The 20,691-nt window shown below is 47.2% G+C and overlaps 1 protein-coding gene across 2 annotated transcripts; it reads left to right on the top strand.

The window, feature by feature from the left end:
* Positions 1–331: 331 nt before the first annotated feature.
* On the top strand, positions 332–20,398 carry LOC309691766 (UPF0606 protein KIAA1549). 2 transcript variants are annotated; one of them, XM_082509696.1, is made up of 21 exons: positions 332–623; positions 3,066–3,274; positions 6,139–7,422; positions 7,516–7,598; positions 8,359–8,658; positions 8,731–8,917; positions 9,007–9,066; positions 9,177–9,328; positions 9,426–9,603; positions 9,696–9,880; positions 10,033–10,238; positions 10,540–10,667; positions 10,789–10,803; positions 11,704–11,912; positions 11,999–12,234; positions 13,140–13,275; positions 13,549–13,833; positions 13,922–13,974; positions 14,056–14,183; positions 14,840–14,994; positions 15,081–20,398. In XM_082509696.1, exons 2-21 carry the CDS (start codon positions 3,127–3,129, stop codon positions 15,303–15,305), a joined length of 4,353 nt encoding a protein of 1,450 aa, XP_082365822.1. In that variant the 5' UTR covers positions 332–623; positions 3,066–3,126; the 3' UTR covers positions 15,306–20,398. The 2 variants fall into 2 exon arrangements, with proteins under 2 accessions (XP_082365822.1, XP_082365823.1); XM_082509697.1 differs by having other exon boundaries at positions 13,140–13,311; positions 13,549–13,734.
* Positions 20,399–20,691: the final 293 nt, after the last annotated feature.

Genomic DNA, 20,691 nt, shown 5'->3' with positions numbered 1-20,691 from the left:
ATAAAAACATGAGCAGAGTCTGTGCGTTTGTGTGTGTGTGTGCGAGAGAGAGAGAGAGAGTGTGTGTGCGTGCGTGCGAGAGAGAGAGAGAGAGCGAGAGAGAGAGTGTGTGTGCGTGCGTGCGAGAGAGAGAGAGAGTGTGTGTGCGTGCGTGCGAGAGAGAAAGAGAGAGAGAGAGTGTGTGCGTGCGTGAGAGAGAGAGAGAGAGAGAGAGAGAGAGAGTGTGTGTGTGTTTTTGTTGGCTTCATAAAATAAAAGCTGAGCAGTTCTCTGCTGTTTCATTTTCATGGTCAGATCCGGCTGTCCTGGCCCTGTGCCGGTGCCGGTTCAAATAACGGTCCGTGTGTGAGAAGAAGCGCTTTGACTTGCAGGTCGGGTCAGATGATGCTGGGAGGGGCCGGCTGGACTGGTACCGGAACCGGACGCGCTGTGAATGTGACGGGTTCGGACAGCACCGACACCACCGGGCGGTGGAGGCTGATTGCTGCTGTTTCCGAGGAGGAGAAGAGGAGGAGGTGTGATTCTGCGGGGACTCTCCGCCTCCTTCTTCTTCCCCACGCAGGGAGCGCGCTGCGCGGCTTGGAGAGGCGTGACGCGCCCGAACCGCATCTCCAGGATGGCAGGTAGGTCTCCGCCGTGGCAGAGACTCAGTGAGAATAGCCCGGCTCGGCCCGGCCCGGCCCGGCTTGCAGTCTGAATGTGATCCCGGGTCTGCGGCTCTGTGTGTCCGCGGCCGCTATAAGAAGCGAGGCTCCTTCAGCCGTGCACCGGAGGCAGCGTCGTCCTCACGGTAAACTGGGCCGTGCCGGACCGGACCGGAGCGTGCCGGGGGAAGGGGGAGGGGGGCATATCAGCCCCGGACACGAACATGCGGGGCGGATGCAGCCTCCACCTCGCGGACTCGGCGGGCGGGTGGAGGCTGTTAGCATCTGTCCGATAATGGGGTCAATCTGAGAGGAGGCCGAGCCGGGCCAGACCGGCAGAGGAGTGAGTGTTCTGGAAACGGAGCCGAGCAGAGCACAAAAACCCGGACTGACAGAGAATATACCAACCTGTCACTTTATTAGGCACAGTTGTGAAAGCCGGTCAGACAAACAGCTGGATACCTTTTAAATATTCACCGTCACGTCTTTGTGGTTTCACTTATTGATCGATGGTTGATTTATTGACTGATTGATCATTTTTGAAGGTTCTTTATGCAAATCCTTCAAACCGACATTTTCATGCTTTGCGCAAACAGAAAAATCCCCGCAGGTGGAGGCGAGCCTGAAGCCTCCTGCTTCAGCCGCACACCCTCGTAGGCTCCGGGGTCTGGGACAGTGACCCATTTGTAATCGTGCTCTGCAGAGAAAGCAGAGCTCCCTTTTTGCTCGGTACTGAGGGGCTGTGAGGAGCAGCAGGGATCACGTGACACTGCGTGTAATCTCTTTATTAATATTACCTGAGAGCTGTCCTCAGCTCAGCCTGGTTACGATGAGCTGACTCACAGGGAAGTGCTGATGTTAAAGTTGAGACGAGATCAGAAATATGTGCAGATTAAAGCTCCGCTAGCCTTCATCACAAACCTGGACAATGAAGTAATAAGTCAGTGGTCCAGATGCTCCACCCGCAGGTTGGAGCAGGTCTTCATCATCTTCACAGAGAAAGTGTTTCAGGTTCAGAGTTAGACTGTAGCCTAAGCCTAGATGTTCTGGGTTTATGTCCTCCACCCTTCCAGAATGAAGGATGTGAAGCTGCTGAAATCAGGTGATTCGGGTGTGAGGGTCCAGCAGCAGGTACATGTTTAACTGACCTTCTGATGGTGTGGCAGCCCTGATCCTGACCCCGCTCTGCATGCTGTCAGAAATGTCAGCTGTGATCTTCATTCATTCGCTCCGTGTTTCAGTTTCAGAGGGGTTTTATCCAGGCTGAACAGCCCCAGTTTAAGGTACCCAATTCTTTACGAGTACAGTTTGAAATATTAGACTAACATCATTCTGTGTCTTTGTTGTCCCGTCCATCCACCCGACCTCCTCCCTGCAGCCTTCAGCAGAACACCCTAAAACCAAATGAATGAGCATGTTCCACAGTCTTTAGGTCGTGGGTTTGTTATGGGGTGGCTTTAGACGTTTTCATGCTGTCCTCCAAAATAAGACATCAGGACATCAGGACACCAAGCACCAAGCACTTCCACCACTAGAGGGCACAGTCACAGTAAAATGTTTGCTGCAGGGTCTACAGCACGTAAAAACCTTCAGATCCTTTAAGCAGAGGATTTTGGGGGATTTTACCCCTGAACCGTAAAAGTCCGATGGGGTATGTCGTCATGGCACTGGGGGGCAGCGAGGACACCCAAGTTTGTAAATGTAATAACTCAAGAATGAGGTGATGTAGGAGTTTGTTTATGACATACGTGCATCTACTTGGAGTCTTTTGAGTCTTTGCTGCAAGTCTTTGTCTGTTTTCAAAGCAACACGTCTGCTTCACAATGAATGCTTCTGCAGCACCGCCTGTCCCTGGGTTCCTACTTTTTCACTGCTTCAGAGTCTTCTCAGCTTCATGCTGGACTGTAATGAGGCACTTTAGTGTTTTTCTTTCATCACTGTTACCTTTGCAGCAAAGCTCTCACAGACGGTGTGCATCGAGAATATTGGTCTCTCTCCTATCTGACAGCGTCAGTCCATAAACACTGGTTTCAGCATCAGACCTAAACATCCACAGCAGGCCAGCTGTAGTCTGAGTTGGAGCAGGGAGGAGGTCAGGGTGGATGGAAGGGTATCAGAACTTGCTGGGACTTTAGTTCGGAGACAAAAGCTAATGCGTCAGGCTGATAGTTAGATTTGTTATTTCAAACTTTGATGAATTGTTTCAACTATGAACCTTCCCATCAGAGGGTCACACACTACTCCACACAACTTTACAGCCTTTATTTTTAAAGTAACTAACGATGAAGGTAAAAAAGAGTTTTAGCTGAATCTTTCCTGATCCGTTTGATGATGTCATCATCCAGCAGGAGAATGTTCTCCTGTGCTCGGTGAGAACCCTGCAGGACACACATTTTCTGACTGCTGTTCTATGCTACTCAGGTCCTCCTGAGGGGCCTTCGGCTCTTTGTAGCGGGACCGCACCGCCGGTCCTTTGAGGACGATGGACGCTGTGACCTCGCCAGGCCCCAGCTCCAGCACCAGGACCAGGATGGAACGCAGAACCTCGGCCTGCAGACAAACACTAGGTGTGGTCCTGCTGGTGGCTGGCACATTGGTTTCCATGGTGACCTCAAGTTCACCTGCTGCAGGTAACCTTGCTAGGTGCTGTTAGCTGTTAATGTTGACCTCTGACCTCTGAGCCATCTGTACACAGCAGGAAATGAACATGGACTTCCTCAAAAGGACTGCAGTGCAGGAATCTTCTTCTGAGTCTCATTTTAGCTCCATATTGTCATCCTCCCACATTACTGACTCACGCACACACAGAGTCACATGACCTGCTGATGTCAGACTGTGGAGGTTTACACTGACATCAGCTGATCAGATGTAGGCAGCAGGAAGCTGCTTCATCACAAACAGCTCTCAGAGGTCAGCTGGTTGTGACTGTGTTGGTGTGATGTCACTTTTAGTCCTGAAACGTCACTCGACATTTCAGGACTTGTGTTAGAGATGACAGATTCGGGGAGTGTGTGTTTATTATAGCGCCCTCTGTGGATCACATGTTGCATTATGGTTGTCAGATTTCAACCCATGGCTGTGTTTTAATTCAGACTGAAGAAGAGTTTGTCCAACCTGATGAAGACGTAGAAACTTGTTTCAGTGCACTGAAAGAAAAACCACAAACATCACATGGTCATACATCCACAATGAAATGTAGCTCAATTCCCTGGGCTAATTTTTTTATTCTCCACCTGCTCTTCTATAGAGCACCTGTGCCATGAGACGTCAGAGCTACGCAGATGTGAAATAAAACAGATGTGAGAGCTCAGCAAGCACATAATGAACGCTTAGTGAATAAAAAAACTGTAAATAAACAAAGTGAAGTGGGAAGCCTGAGATGGTCTAAGCATGGGCAGAGGATGAAGATGGAGGAGAAAAGGAACACCTCAGAGGAGGTTCATAGATGTAGTGAAGGAGGACTGCTGAGTTGTCAGTGTGAGAGGAGGATGCTGGGAGATGGAGGCAGATGATCCACTTTGGCACCCCCTAATGGAAGCAGGTGAAAGAAGAATAAGGTTTACTGCTGAGGAGATTATCTATAATACTATCGTGTCATATTTGAGTAGATTTATATTTTAGACTGCAAATCAGAAGGACCCAACGCTTTAAAATAAATGTGATGGAGTACAGAAGCAGATGTGCTGCCATAAAACACCTCAGCCACAGCTGTTCTGTGAGGGCACCTCAGAGTCAGGAATAACAGGAGATGTTTCTCAGAGCTGAGAGCAGTAAATACAGGAGCTCAGATAAATGCAGGTTAGCAGTTAGCCTAGTGCATCAATCTGAAGAGATTCTTTATAATTAAAAAATGATAAATATTTTCTGCATCTATCGATCAGTCTGTCTGTCTGTGTGTGAGAGGGCGTCGTCTCCTGAATACCAATGACTCGTCTCTGTTCTGCATGTGATGCTGCCGCAAAGCACGGCGTCACCACGGCAACAAGGCCAAGACCAGATGAAAGAGACCCAGTCAAGGCTGTGTGTGTGTGTGTGTGTGTGTGTGTGTGTACGTCATAAAGACAAATGGTTTTAAAGAGACTGCAAGGGAGGAAAAAGAGGAGTGTGTTTCTGCTGTGTGAATGAATGCTGTAAAGAAGCTGAACCAGCTCAGTCTCATTAAGGTGATCTGTGTTTGTGACGCTTTGTCATTTCAGAGTTTATTCTTTATTTTGTGCTGTGATCAGTTTCAAATCATAATTCAAAAATACTAATATGTTTGTAAAAACGAGTGTGCCACTGGCAGAGGTCAAAAGAAATGAAGTGCAAATACTTCATTACTGTACTTACTTACAGATTTTAGGTATCTGCACTTTTTTTTTTCTGACGACTTTTTACTTTTACTCCCTACATTTTAAATAAGTATCTGAGATTTCTATTCCTTACATTTTCAAAACAGGCTCATTAGTTTCGGTTTACAGCCCTTTCTTTGAGCTGCTGTATTTCACAGGGAGAGAAAAGAAAGCTTACATGTTTTTGCATCAGATATTGGGTTTGTACATGTGAAATTATGTTTCTTCATATTGCGAATCATGCTGCTAAACAAACTGAGGTAGACTTAACTGAGTTATTTAAAGGCTGCATGAAAATCCTCTGCAAGTTAGTGCAGGATAAGCAGGTTAGTTTGCTGAACTGTGATGGATTTAATGTAGAAAACAATGATATAAACGATATAAAGACAGCATAAACAGTGTACTGTCAGTGTATGGAAATCAGCCAGAACAACTCATGAAACATCTGCTCACATCTGGTTGAATTCAGGTGTGTAAATCCGCAAAGAGCAGCAGGTCAGCTGATCACAGCCTGTACATTAAGAAAATCTACTGGAGCTCTCAGTAGAAAGTATTGTGAGTTTGATTTTTTTCCTCACACTGAGCCACTAAAACTGATTTTTTAGTGTTCCCCCACCTGCTGAATCCACTTTAACCCGTGACTGTAGTCATTTCCTGTTTAGAGCAAAGTCACCCTCTACAATGCAGGCACCAGAAAACGGAGATATATTTTTTATTTTCCTTCTTTTTGTTCAGATTAAAGCTGACTGCAATTAGAATAAAAAACTGAATAAAGTTTGTGTTCCCATCTACAGATACTATTTTACCTTTATGTTAATATAGCACAAAGTTCAGTTAGATTTGCACAAAAATAGAAACGTCCTCCATAGATCTGCTTTTACTTTCTTACTTTTTACTTAGGTTTATTCAGGGTCCCTAGGTTCTTACCAGTCCTCAGGTTTATTCGGGTCTTCAGGGTCTTCAGATTTGTTCATGTTTAATAATTTCCCCCAGGGATCAATAAAGTATTCTGATTCTGATTCTGATTCTGATTATCAGTTTCTTTCAGGGTCCTTCAGGTTTATTCCCTCGTGTTTGGTAACAATCTGGTTATGGCACACGCTCACTCTTGAGGTATAATGTTGAGCTTTTAAATTCACGACTTCTGTCCTTCTGGCCCACAGTTGTGCTGGAATTCAACAGAACGACTGATTCTTCGTCACATCCGTCATCACCATCATCATCCTCCACCTCTTCTAGACCCTCACCTCCCAGCCACCCCTCAGACTCTGGATACCACAGTAACGGTGGTGGTGCAGGCTCAGCAGAGGACCCAGACTCTGGTGCTCAGGGGATCCACCTCCTCCTGAGACCTCCAGACCTCCTGTCCCCCAGTCTACCTCCACCACTTCCCCCACATAGCCAGCCCACCCTCACTCCTCCTCCCCCCTGGGAACAGGGGCCCTCACTGGAGGAGGCCTGGGGGTCTGGGGACTACCTGGAGACTCTGTCCTTCATGGTACCTGAAGGTGACGAGATGGCCCTCGCCACGCCACTGCCCAGCCACCCCTATGATGGGGACAATGGGGGGGACTGGGTCTCTTATGACACCTCCTTTCCTGCTCGCCCCACCCTCTCACTGTCATCCAAACTTCCCCTCTCCCCCTCCTCCTCAACCCCCAACATTCCCCTTCACACTCAGCCTGCCCATCCAGATGTCTTCCCCACCTGGGATGAGGACTATGACTTGGAGGACATGATCCCACTGGAGCCGACGGAGTTGCTGCTGCCTGACATGAACAGTCTGGAGTACTACACAAACCTGTTGGCTCGGGAGAGGGAGAAGGAGAGGGAGAGGGAGAGGGAGAAGGAGAAGGAGAGGGAAAAGGTAAATGAGAACGACTCCAAACCTGTCCTTACACCTACAGCAACACACACCCACCATCCTCCTTCTACCCCATCCTCGAGCCCCATTGCTCCTCTAGGATTGGAGCCTAAGCATCCCCCAAGACAGCCCACACCTCCCCTCATCCTTACACCTATCCTCACAGGTGAGGAGAAGACACCTGCTCCATCAGCCACCCCCAAGATCCCTTCCACCCCTACTGCTCTTGCTCCAAAACACAAAGACTATGTCTCGGTCCCAAGCAGGCACCCTTCCCGACCCCCGTCCAACACCACCAGCTGGGTGCCTCCCCCTCCACCACTGGGACCCCCCACCCGCCCTGAGAGGCCAGAGAGGCCCACAGTGGTCACTGAGATGCCAGCAAAGGCTCCTCCCACCAAGGCCGCAACCACTACTAAGGCTACCACGACAACAACCACCGCCATCATCACCACCACCCAAATCACAGCCATCAGCCTGACCAGAGCCCCTCCAGTCACCACACCCAGAGTGGCCCAGACACCACCCACCAGACAATACCTGTGCAATGTCACCAAGCCAGAAATGTACCTGGTCAGAGTAGGTAAGAGTCTTAGAAGGTCATGTGACCGTACCTCCAGGTGCTGCACATGTTCTGTCTAATCACTGATGTCTTCCATGTTTGTGTGCCCTGCAGTCAGCTCCAAAGGCTCGTCTGCTGGTTTCAGTCAGGTCCGAGATCTTCTGAAAAAAGACTTCAACCGCTCAGTGGAGCTGCAGGTACAAACAGAATCGCTGCTTCTCAGATCTGCATGATTCCGTCCTGCTGATGCTGACTGTGGTTTCCCCTCACAGTCAAGCTCCTGCTTCACAGACTTCACATGAAACAGGCTAATCCCAGCCCGTCCTCTAATGTTCTCGCTCTGAAGTGTTTGTTTTTAGCTCATTCGGCTGCAGTCACAAGAATCACTACTCTATCTGCAGTACTGGTCAGAATTTAGTCAAACACACAGACAATGATCGGCTAATATTTGTCTTTCTCACTGGATTTTCTTCCTCATTAGTTTGTCCAAAGCAACCAACCAATGACCAGAGACTGATCTCTGTGCGTTACTGTGTCACTGACGTTCTGGTTCATGCTTATGTGGAGTTTGCGTTGTGCTGGGAGCCAGTCATTTATTAACTTTGTAATAGTGAACTCTGTTTCTAAGCTAATGTTAGCTTGTTGTTTACTGGGAGCAGAGGCATCGAGACACTCGGAGTATAAACCTGACATCCTTTAGATTTTAGTCTTTCACATAGAAATCAGTCCATAGACTGTTAGAGGCAGCAGGAGAAGGTCCAAGCTTTTAAATTACACAAAAATCAATAAAAACCATTTAATCCATGAAAATATGCCATCTGATGCATACTTTTCTTTATTTTTTTAATGCCTTCTCTTTCATTTATTCATTTACTTTACTGAATCCTTATTAGATATTAAGCTAAACTTAAAAATTGTTAATAACTTTCCACTCTTCCCTGGTTGTTTCCTTTTCAGTTCCTAAGAACTCCATCCAGTTTTGCCTTTCGTGTTGTGTCGGGACCGCTGATCTTCACTGCCATGTCCGTCATCAATGCCCTCCGCCGACCGCCGCCACGCTTCGGCCCCATTCCCACAGTTTCACCACTGTACACCATACCTGACCTCAGGTATCAGATCCACTCTGTGCTGCAGTTTGTTCCCACTCATGTTGACATCCGAGTCTGCAACTTCAGTGAACGGGTGGAGAGAGGGCTCACCATGGCGTACGCAGAGACACGGAAGAGATTACATGAGGGAGGGAACGCCACCGTACAGGTGAGTCTGCCTCGTGTGTGGTCACCATTTAAAGCCGTTCGCTTTTCTAATTTCTTTTACTTCTTCACACAGTTGCTGAACATCACCATAAGCGTGGCCCGGCCAGCGGTGGAGCAGAAGGTTCCCGTCGACATCACGTTTGCGGTGCGGGATGGCCGGGGCTACCTGCCGGGGTCAGAGGTCAGTGAACACCTGAGGAAGCTCAGCCTGGTGGAGTTCAGCTTCTACGTGGGATTTCCTGCGCTGCAGATCGCTGAACGTACGAGACGATACACAAACCCATCACATGTCACAGTAAACATTAAACCGACAATATGTAAAGCGTTTTTATCAAACTTCTGTTAACAGCCTTTCACTACCCTGAGCTCAACACTTCACACCACCTGCGCTCCACCTGGGTCCGTACAGGTAAGAAACCCACTCTCTTTTTTTTACATTTTGGTATGATGTTTTTGTACTGTGTGGATGATGGTATGTGTTAGCTTCGCTCTGACGAACTCCCCTTTGTGTGGTATCAGTCCTGCTGGGAGTTCAGGAGCAGCTGGTGGCTGAGAGAAGCTTTAAGGCTCGTCTGGAGAGACGCCTGGCTCTGCTGTTGGAGGAGGGACTGCAGGAAACCAGTAGGAGGCGCTGGAAGAGAGCCACAGCAGTGGGCAACAACAGTCTACAGGTACACGCACAAGGCAATGATGGCTGATGTAATGCCACCAGACAGAGGTGTGTGTACCTGTACAATGTGAATGTGCACTGAACCGGTTGTGTCTCAGGTGGTGCGGGTCTCCAGGCTGTCAGGGGCAGAGCGCCCTCTGGAGGTCTTTTACTTTGTGGAGGGTCCCGGTGGAGAGAGGGTCCCTGCTGAGGTGACCGCCGCCACTCTGAACCGTGTGGACCTTCAAAGGGCCGCCATTGTCCTTGGACACCGTGTGCAGAAACCGCTGGCCCAACGTGAGTCCAATGCTGAGTGTGTCCAAACTGCTTCTGATTGGTTCAGAAAGTGTCATATTGATAAAGTTTGATCTTTTTGATTCTGTTTCCAGCTGTGGAGACGATCTCTGTCCCTCCAGCTGAGACTCAGAGCAGCAGCATCTGGCTGATTGTCGGTGTTGTTGTCCCGGTTGTACTGGCCGTCTTCATCATCATCATCCTGTACTGGAAGCTCTGCGGTTCCGAGAAGCTTGAGTTCCAGCCGGACGCCATTAACACCATCCAGCAGAGGCAAAAGGTCAGAGGTCAACAAAAAGGACTGGCACTTTAAAATTAACAGGCGATGACACCTGGTGTTTTTCTGTCCTCTGTGTTTGCAATCTTAGGATTTTAGCCACCAACATGATGTTTTTGTTACCTTACTGACCCCTGATCCATATCCTCTGTCAGCTTCAGGCTCCCAGCGTTAAAGGCTTCGACTTTGCAAAGCTTCACCTGGGTCAGCACAGTAAGGATGACATCATGGTGATCCAGGAGTCCGGTCCACTTCCTGCACCAGTAAAGGAAGCCACGCCCTCCGATGGCGGAGACCTCAACACCCCCAAATCCAAAGGATCATCCACAAAGGTGTCGCGGCTGAGCCGCCGCAGGGGGAGGTTAGGAATATGTTGTGACTTATTAAACAAACTTGTTAAAAAATATAGAATATGAACTTCACTGGCTCGTTGACACGATTATTTTTCATTCAGAGAAATCGTCGACATCGAACATTTTTACTGAAGTATCTCAAAATTTTACTTAATCCGGCAGCTGTGGCTACAATGTAGCTTGCCATCGCCAGTGTGTGAATGGGTGAATGACTGAATGTAGTGTGAAGCGCTTTGGGGTCCTTAGGGACTAGAAAAGCGCTATACAAATGCAGGCCATTTACCATTTACCTGTTGTGTCCATTGTCAGGCTCAGCCCATCAGACGGCGACTCGTTAGGAAGCGACCAATCGAGCGGCAGGGAGTCAGCAGAAGAAAGCACCCGACCTGTGGCCACACCCAGCGAGGGGAAACAGCACAGGAAGACACCCAAAAATGGTGAGAGCCACAGTGACATAATCAGCTTTAGTATTTGTAATGAATAGGCTGTAAACAAAGGATGGAGGCTCTGCTCTGTTCAAACTTTGTCTTTTCTGTTTAATGCACTGCCTACTTGAAGGGAGGAGCAAAATGGGTACGTTACCATGCCAACACATTACCACCTTCTCACACACCGATCTCCAATCCACATTTCCTATCAACACGTGAAGCATTGCGATGCTGCAGAGACAAGAGCTCAACCTTTAAATTCACAGATTAAACAATAATAATAATTAATCTGTGACTGTGTCAAATCGATCCGTCTCCAGTAATCACAGTACCAGCGACAACAATACCTTAACTCATAAAGGGAAGAACAGGTCCTGGTTTATGAGGCGAGTCATCAGCAGTAAGCTAAATCTGAATACTGATCATCACTAAATGATGGAGCGAATTTTACTTTCCACTCTTACTTTATTAACTTCTCTTTTTTATTATTCTTGTACACTTGGAATATACATGCTTGTTGTCTAAATGTTTATATTCAGACTTCTCTATAGTTTGAAGGTTATTTCTGGTAAAATAATTTCTCTGACAGTAACAAACACAACCCTGAGTAATGCTGAAGATCTGACCGCAGTTGTCAGCCTCCTGGATGTCCTCTGCATATGACCTCTGACCTCTGTGCTGGGGGTCTTGGTCTGTCTGAGGGATTTCCCTCATTCTCTCTTTGTTTCTTCTGCTGCTTATTCTGGGAAAAAGTTTTTTTCTCCCACTTTTTCATCATTATCCTTATCATCGCCATCTTCATCTCCTTGTTGGTTGCTTGTCACTTTTTATCCTTCTGCAGTAACTGCAGCTCTGCACACATAAACACGTTTATTTCTGCTGTAAAGCTTTAACATGGATGTCTATGGGACTGACCTACTCGCTCTGCAAGCTTTCAGTAGATGGTCACTGGTGAAATGCATCCTGGGAGTCTGAGCTTTCACTTCTCTGTTGGTCTTTAAGTCTCCTTTCACTTTTTTCTGTCCTCTGACCTCTCCTTCCACAGGTGCTCCATCAGGCAGCGGCCCGGACGAACTGCTGTCCTCGTCCTCCATCTTTGACCATGTGGACCGCCTGTCCCGCGGGTCATCTGACGGCACCCGTCGTCAGGCCAACAAGGTGCAGCTCATCGCCATGCAGCCACGTCCGAGCCCACCGCAGCCACATGCCCCATCACAGCCAAGCCCCTCCCTCACTGAAAAGGTCAACACAGAGGTGAGTTGACAACAAAAATACATCCAGTCACAGCTTGCCATGAGGTCATCATCATTAACTGTAGTCAACCGTCTCTGTTCCTGCAGGTGGCGCTGCGGCACAAGTCAGAGATCGAGCATCACCGGAACAAACTGCGACAGCGTGCTAAGAGGCGGGGCCAGTGCGAGTTTCCCTCCATGGATGACATCATGGACGCATTTGGAGATGGTCCAGTTCAGAGTGAGGTGGCACAGCGACTCTACAGCTCTGCCCACGACCACATGGACTGCATCCTGCAGGCCGATGCTGCCTCACCCCCAACTCCCACCGACTCCAGGAAAAGGTCAGACCCTACCTGAGGTGAAAAAAGAATATTTCATTCTCCATGAACAGCTGCTTCTGTGTGACTAAAGCGAAAGCTGACTCAGTTCCCTCAAAGACAAACGTGTTCTCAGACTTCCTTGACGCATGCTCAGTCACACAGGTAAGGAAATCCCAGAAAGTTGATTCTGTTCATCTGGACATAGCATTACATTTGCATAATGACCAAAACTTGCAGCACTGATTTAATTGATTGTACAGTTTATAAGGTTGGGGGAACCTGCAGGCAGCAAAGACAGAAGAAGTGGATGATGATGAAATGTTTCTCTCACTGAAAACACTACATCCAGATGAATGGGACTGATGTCCTCAGAAGGACACATAGTCAATACTCTTGTCAGTCCTTCAGGGTTGGTGCATGTCTTTGATCCTGTAGGTAATATTCATGAACATGACCTCAAAGGGTAGCCAGGGTGAAGAAGGTGTGCATTTTGGGAATCTTAGCATTTTATCCCTGCTCTTTGCAAATGATGTAGGTCTTGGAGGCTGTGTGGACAATAGCTGATTTTTCTCTTTGGGCTCGCGGACAAAGGGGAAGGTGGAGCTTGAGATGGACTGGTGGATTGGTGCTCCATGCAGGAGTTGTACCGTACTGCTGCTGTGAGGTTAAGAAAGAGAGCTTAGCTCGAAGATGTCCGTTTCAACCTGACACAGGAGGAGCTCAGAATCGAGCCGTGCTCCTTCTCAGTCTGATCAGTGCCTCCTGAGCACCTCCAGACATGCCCAGTTGGGAGGAGGCCCTGCAGGAGACCTCAAACTCTAGAGAAATCATATTTAAGACATACCAACCGCATCCCTGTTAGCACCAAAGCTAAGCTCATTATTGTCCCATCTGTTTCCAGCCTGACTCTTGTGTTTTTTTGCCAGAGGGAGGCGCTCTCCTAGGAGTCGGCGGGCTCAGCCAGGACCTGGAAGTCTTCCTGACACAGACAGAGACCGGCTGCTCACCGATCAGAGCGCCACCTACAGGAAATACCCCGGACTCAACAACGTGGCCTACATGGTGAGGCAAACAAAATTTAACCATCAAATAAGCAAGGTAGGTGTGAGCTGGATATGTTGCCTGTTCTAAGCATTCACAGACACACATAATGTTTGAGTGTTTGGAGGTACACGGCTGATCTGATCTGTTACTGATGGTGTCGTCAGCATGACGTGGACAGAGCTGTACACTGTTACTGAACTCTGAGTGACACAGGAAGTCTTTTTGAGCCCTGTGGACTTTTTTTGTAAGACAGCAGAGCGCTGACTTGATGTTCTACTTCATTTCCTACAGTCAGACCCCGACCTGCCCCCGGACCACGGCAGCCCCTCCCCCACTGACGAGGTCTTTGACCCTGCCCCGGCCCCGCCACCCTACATGCCCCCCCAGCCCTCCATTGAAGAGGCCCGGCAGCAGATGCACTCTCTTCTGGATGACGCCTTCGCCCTGGTGTCGCCGTCCTCGCAGGGCAGCGCCGGGGTAAGCTCTGCCCTGCCCAGCCCCTCCCCTCAGAGCTGGCCCCCAAACCAGCAGTGGGGCTCTTACCCAGCAGCCCCCCCTCACAGCCCCTTCTCTGCAGTGAGTGTGTGGACCTGCAGATGAAGCAGATACTTCTGTCAGGAACTCGTGCTCTGGTTTAATTCTCTTCTTTCTCTTCTTCCTGCAGAGATATGCAGAGCTGGGGATGTCCCCCACCTCAGTCCAGGGCCTCCTGCAGAGGTTAGTATCAGAATACAGAAGACTTGGTCCAGTCTGAGTACTAGGTCAGAACCAGAGCTCATTCTCTGTGTGTTTCTACAGGCAGGGGCTGAGCTCAGGAGGGTATGTGTCTACTGGAGATCAGCTGCAGGAGTCCATTTACTCCAACAGGGGGCAGTATGAGGACCCACCCTCCTCCTCTAGACCTCGACCTGTAGGAGGGAGCACAGGTACAGTCACAGCCATCAACAAATAACAGCTCACCGTGCGTTCAGTTTATATGACCTGACAGCAGGTATCTACTTTTCATGATGGGGGGTTCATAGAAGTCACTGCAGCTATATACATGACCGGCCCCCTGCTGGGCAGCGACAGCACTGAGGATGGCCTCAGTGAGTCAATAAATACATTCAGTTCTGTAACTTTATGCCATGAAATATACAGATTAAAGTAAAATGAATGAATCAAATCTGAGTCTAAAATATTCTCCTCTTATTTTCACTTTCTGACGTGTTTTAGATCCTGAACTTGTCTCAAACAGTCAAAATGTGCAGAGGTAACGCATAATTCAGCTGACTGGTCATGCGGTAGAGGCTGCCCTCTGGTGGTGCCATACACTACAACAAATATACAGCATTTCTAACAGTTTAGGAAAGAAAGAATTATCATTCTCTCAAGATTTCTGAAAAGAATCATATTGTGTGTGAATACCCAGAGACTGTAGATTAGGTTAGTTAATGTGGGACGAGGCATTTTTTTCTCATGACTCTGACAATAAAGCCAAAGGTAACAAACCTCACATGACTTTGTCTGTATTCAGTTTGTTTCCACACAGGCTGATGATTTACTAATGTTGTATCTGCTGACTGGTTTCACTGACCTCCAGGTGCACAGCTCCATCACCTGACCCAGGTGGGTCTGTCCAGTCAGATTGGAGCATACCCTGGGGTGGGTCGCAGCATGTCGGGCCCCACTGGCTCTAGCTGGAATCAGCAGCATTCAGACCAGGACCTTTCCAGGCCGGGAGCCAGCAGAGAGAGCGTGAGTGGTGAAATCAGTAAAGAAAATAGCTTGGTGGTGCACAGGTGGAGCTGAAATGTCTCACCCTTTCTCCTTTCTTTTCACAGGTGATGTCCTTTCCTGAGTTCTCCTCTTCCTCTGTTTTCCAGATGCCCAGCTCCTCATTGCGGGACCCGTCAGCTCCACCTCTCCTCCTGACCTCACCTACTCCAGAATATCCGCCTGAGGATGCATCACCATCCGCCCACACCTCCGCCTCTCTTATAAAGGCCATCAGGGAGGAGCTGCGACGTCTCGCACAGAAACAGGCGGCAGTGACCAGCTACCCGTAAACTGGTTTGGACTTCTTTGGATCAGGACTCAGCTGGTTTTGAAAGTTTTAAACCACATAGAACCTGAAAGGTCTAAGGGAAACCATGAAACTAACCAATTTACACTCTGGGCTCTGTTGAGCTAGTGTACGTCTGTGCCGGTAAACCCAAAACAAGTCTGGACCACAATCCATGTCTGAAAACTTGGACGTCTCTCCTGGAGACCTCCGGTACTTTACAGGGTCCTGAACTGTCTGTCCGTCACTCTCAGCTCTGTTTCATTAGACATGAGTTTGACTTGTATTTTCCACTGAAGTGCTTCCTAAAGAGCATCATTAATGATCATCCTTCCTGAACCTCTTGATTCAGTCGTTACTTTTTAGACAGCTGGAGCAGCAATTCATTCCTGAACTTGTGGAGTAGATGGTCCTTGATGGTCTTCAACCCGATTGGCCTCTTGGTCTTCTGGAGTTTAGTCATTGGAGAGTTCATTCTGGCCTCCTCGAGTTCATGAGGGTTTTGAGGGGTTTGGTCCAGCCTAATATTGGGGGACAGTTGGAGCAGCTGCTTTTATTAAACCCAGTTCTAACTGCAAGATCAGTATTTGAGACCAGTCTAGAGTGAACTTTATGTTGACTGCACCAGCCAGCCTTAACTATGCCCGGTGGTAGCAAACTCGTTCACTCGAACATGCACATGAAGATGGGTGTTGCGTAACAGCAAGCATTCTTGCTAACTGTTTACTTTTGGTGTTTTAGTGGTTAACACATTTACTTGGGAAATAAAAGGTCACTGGTTTAATTCTAGTTGCTTGAGGAAGGGCCTTCATTGTAAACCTCTACCACATCAAACTTGTACAGCTGTTGTGACCCCCTGTGGTAAGAGAGCAGCTAAAAACAGCTTTTTTAATTTAGATGAAAGTAAATTTTAAAAAAAATTACTACAAATAAGAAAATTGAAACATCATTCGTTATCTCAAGGACACACTGATCGCCAAGCAGTCTAGCGTGATAGAACATGAGAAGCATGGCATTAGGACCTAAATAAGTCATTTTATTGACCGGGCATAGGCAGAAGACCTCCTGGGTAAAACAAGGATATGGTCATGTAATTGTTGATGCTCATGAAGCACAAGTGTGATAAAGTGCAGCACCACTAAATGCTCGGTCATGAACCAACTCAAACTTTAAGGCTCTCCAGTCAGTTCAAACAGATCAAGAGAGTCAACTCCTCGTTGTTGTATCTGTAACAGTCTGCATAGCTTGCTTGTTGTAAAATTAATTTATTGCTCATAGAAACAAATGCACAGTGGCTCCGTGCCTCAGAGGGTCCTGGTTTTGAGCTTGGGTCAGACCAGCTATGCAGTGGTTGTATGTTTTTGTTGTGCTGGTGAAGTTTTCTCCGGGAGCTCGAGTTTTCTCAGTGTTGATGAATGTACTAGGTCAGGTAGCTTATCTTGTTTCAAATCAGTCCGCTAAAAGAGTGTATAGTTCTCAACAATTTCATTTTCTGGTTTGAAGAACATGCCAAGATTTGCAAGAAGACTTAAGGCTGAATGGTGCAACTACCAATACTTCTCAGGCCTGACTTAGAACATCAGGTTATAAATACCTTCTTAAGTTAGTGCAACCAACCTTTGGAGAAGAACTTCCTTCTTCTAGTCTTTCAGAACTTCGTGATCGTTCCTGGAGTTCTAGAGTGAATGGATCTCCAGGGAATATATCCGATGGAACCTCTGCGAAGTGCTGTCCTTAATGGCCTTCTGGTGGTTCATCCTATTGGGGTAGATGGTTATTCTTGACCTTTTGAGTGGATATTTCCCTCTGGACCAATTCCTCCTAAAGTTCTGAAGTGGATTGATTCTCTGGACCTTCTGTGGTGCTAACTGTCAGCCTCATACCATCTTGTCATTAACCACTAATTGCCTTCCACACTCCCATCAGCCACGGTGGTCAGGTGTCTGTTCATAAACCATATCAATGAGGTCTTTGCACTGTCGACAGCTGGAGGTGCCGCACAGTTCCTGCTGCACGGGGATGCAAAACAAGAAAAATAATATTTATAGCTATCTATAAGAATGAATAAATATATGTAAAGAGATAGAATCCCAATGAGCACAATATTAATGTAAGAGTTATTACTGGAGTATTGAGATGTTACATATTTTTTATTGCTTATATATGAAAGTATAGTTTAAATGCTTTATTTTGATCAAAAAAAAAGACCAAACTACTGTTCTATGGTTGTAATCCTCTTGTGTTTAAGCTCGCTGTAGATTTTGAGCTAACATTTGTTTCTCTGTGGAAACGTTGCTTAGCGTAGCCGCTCGCTCACTCGCTCGCGTGTTCATGTATCGGTGGCAATGAAAAAAAATTCAGCTAATGCATTGCTTTGGTATCGAGCTTTTTGTCGCTGATTTGTTGCATCCATCAGTCTGTGAGCAGAGCGCTGTAGACAAGTGGGTAAAAAGTGTTTGTGAGAGAGGGGAACTAGTCGTTCATCACCGCCGCAAGGTGGTTCTTCCTCAGACGAGAGCTGCTTCATAAACTCACTGAGAGATGTCTCGTCAGAACTGCCTGATGATCCTGATGAAGGGAAAAGCAAATAGTGATAAGGTTTATATGTCCAGGACTCCAGGCTGATCTTTTGTCTCACATGTAGAACACGTCAGGAAGTGCTCATTTCAGCTGTACTCTTCAGTGATACTCTGAGTACACTGTGTGGTTCAGGTGAGGGATCTGCCCAGGAAATTTCCCATTATGTTAGCTTCATTGTTCTCACATGAACTACAGACTTCATGCCAGGACATTGCAGGTAAAGGTGTTAATGTTTAACCTGCAGCTCTATTGGGCGATTAAGAGCATAAATAACTTTTCGTTGTTTCAGCCTGTGGCTGAATCCTCACACTCCCCTAAAAGGTTCGCACTGTTTCATCAGGGGAGAAAAATAAGGTTTGTCATTACTGACCTTTTATACTATTGAATATTTTTATTTTTATTATTGACCTTGTCCAGTGAGTGAAGTCTGCAGAACGTTCTGGAAGCTTGTAGAAGACCGCTTTGCAGACATGATTGTAGATCCAGAGAAATGTCTCTCCATGTGGACCTTCTGATATTGTCTCTGCATCTATTGTTTCAACCTTTAGTTTCATGTCCTGGTTGCATAGCTGAGCGGCTGGTTCCTCTCTTTGCTGATTGGCTGTCCTCTCTGTGGTGTGTTGGTGGTCGGTCACTCATGGTGAAGGTTTGTTTGCATCTGCTCTCTGCTCTTCTTCAGCATGTTCAACTAAGTTTGAGGCTTTAGCTATTTGTGGTGTTGCAGTTAATGTTTAGCATGCTGCCAAAAGATGTAAAAAAAAGTGAAGTATCGTTCCACATCCAGTTAAGAGTGAGCAAAGAGTGATTCATGTCACAGTGCCATGAAAGCACCGTTCATCCAAGCACAGCCGGAAAAAACACACCATGAGAACCATCATGTTTTTGTTTTTTAGGAGATTTTTGAGTCTGAATGAAGATGCTTATGGATGGAGTGGATATGATGTTGAATAGAAACCTATTATATACGGAAAAGATTTTATCTGTGATTGTTCTGCTGAACAGACTCAAAGACACAACACATTCGTCATGAACCAGAAACCAACCGCAGAACTCTTTACCTGCTACAGACGATCTGATTGGACCTAGCACCTGTCAGTCACGCTGTAGGACTCAGCAATGCCTACAGGATCAAATGGTGCTAATTCAATGACTCAAGGTGTCTGAAACGATCAGATCACCCCAAAAATGGAAAATAATCCTGCAGGTGTCCGAATAGCAAAGAAAAGTCTTCTCAGCAAACTCTTCATAAACTTCTCCTGAATGTTTCTGTTTTCCAGAGACTCTGTTTTCTAGACCTGTGATCCTCAGTAAGAGTCCAGCAGATGAGCAGACGCTCAGAGGATGATTTTTCATGACAAAACTACTGATCAGCACTCTGAGACCTGCTGAAGTTTGCGGGGATCACGGTTGCTCCCCTCCCTGCAGGCCGAGCCGGCCCAGTTGCTGTCGTGGACAAAAAATATGAAACTGTGGAGGTATTGTACAGACGAGACAGGAGCTGTAACTTTCCATTCCGACTTTATTCATCTCCACACAACAACTGAACACATTGTGCCAAAAACCAGCAGAACCTCTCCTCCCGACCTTGGTGTGAGTGGAGCCCTCTGGTGGGCCACCACAAAACTGCAAAAACTGCTGCAGAGCAGATCAGCAGCTGCAGGTGGAGGCGATGGAGTCACGGCACAGGAAGCATGTGGTCAGCTGATCATTAGCTTTAGTGGGGAGAACTTTGAAAACAGATCTTTGAGACAGATCATTTGACAAACAGATCTTGCGCAGACTGCAGCTGTCGGTGGATCTCCTTCAGAAGCTTTTAAAACAAACCTGCTGCTGCATTGGCACATTTTTAAAACTTATCAGTTTCAACTTTGTTCTGTTGTTTTTGAACAGAGTTTAAAGGATCTGATAATTATTTGTTTCAAAATTTTAAACCGATTCTATGTTTTAGCTACTATTCCAGCTTTTCCTGTTATCTCAAACTGCCCGCTAAAATAAGAGCTTGGACAAGCTTTCCCCTGCCAAAATCAGTAGCTGTATCTGCACCAGCAATTGAAACTGTTTTCAGGTGTTGACCATTGACCTGCAGAGAGCTTTGCTTTCGCCAGGGTTTCAGATTTCCCCTCTGTCAGTAGTTTTGTCATGAATGAACTTCTGTACGGCTGCTCCGAGTCGAACCACATTCCTGTTGTTCCTCTTCAGGCTCCGTTTCCACGCACCGCCTCGCCGATTTACACACTTACACCAGGTGAGAGCAGGCCCCAGGTGTGGTTCAGGTAACTTGGTGATGCTGCTTCATGGAAACAGAGCCTGGGGGAGTTCTTTTAATGTCGAGTCAGTGAGCTGGGAACACTGCCAGCAGCCTCACCTGTTCCACAGTGGCCAGATGAGTGTGCTGCTAACCTGTGCGGGTCACATTGATAGGATCTGTTCTACCCTGCCTCTGTGTGAGCTGCACCCTGTGGTGTTTCAAGTCTGACAGACTGTGTTCAAAACATTAAAGAGACATGTTCAGATTCAGAGAGGCTGACGGCTTTTTCTTCATTCTTCGATGATTCAGTTTTCCTCTGATGCGCTGCACAGCATCTAATCTGTCTGATCCCTCCAATCGGCCAACGCCTCATTCCAAGACCACACAGCTCTGCATATGGAGGCCCATTTCTGGCACAATGACACTGACTCATGGGACAGAGTCACCAAGTTTAATAGCAATACTGTAATCTAAACAAACAGCTCATTTCTAGAAAGATCTGAAGTTTAGGAACAATTTGTTAAGAATAAAGTCATAAGCACATAAATCCTCATTAACATTA

This window comes from Aulonocara stuartgranti, assembly GCF_965226115.1.
Source record: "Aulonocara stuartgranti genome assembly, chromosome: 17".
NCBI lineage: Eukaryota > Metazoa > Chordata > Actinopteri > Cichliformes > Cichlidae > Aulonocara > Aulonocara stuartgranti.
Note: the sequence above shows the minus strand (reverse complement) of the source record. Positions and strands in the feature narration are given on the sequence as shown.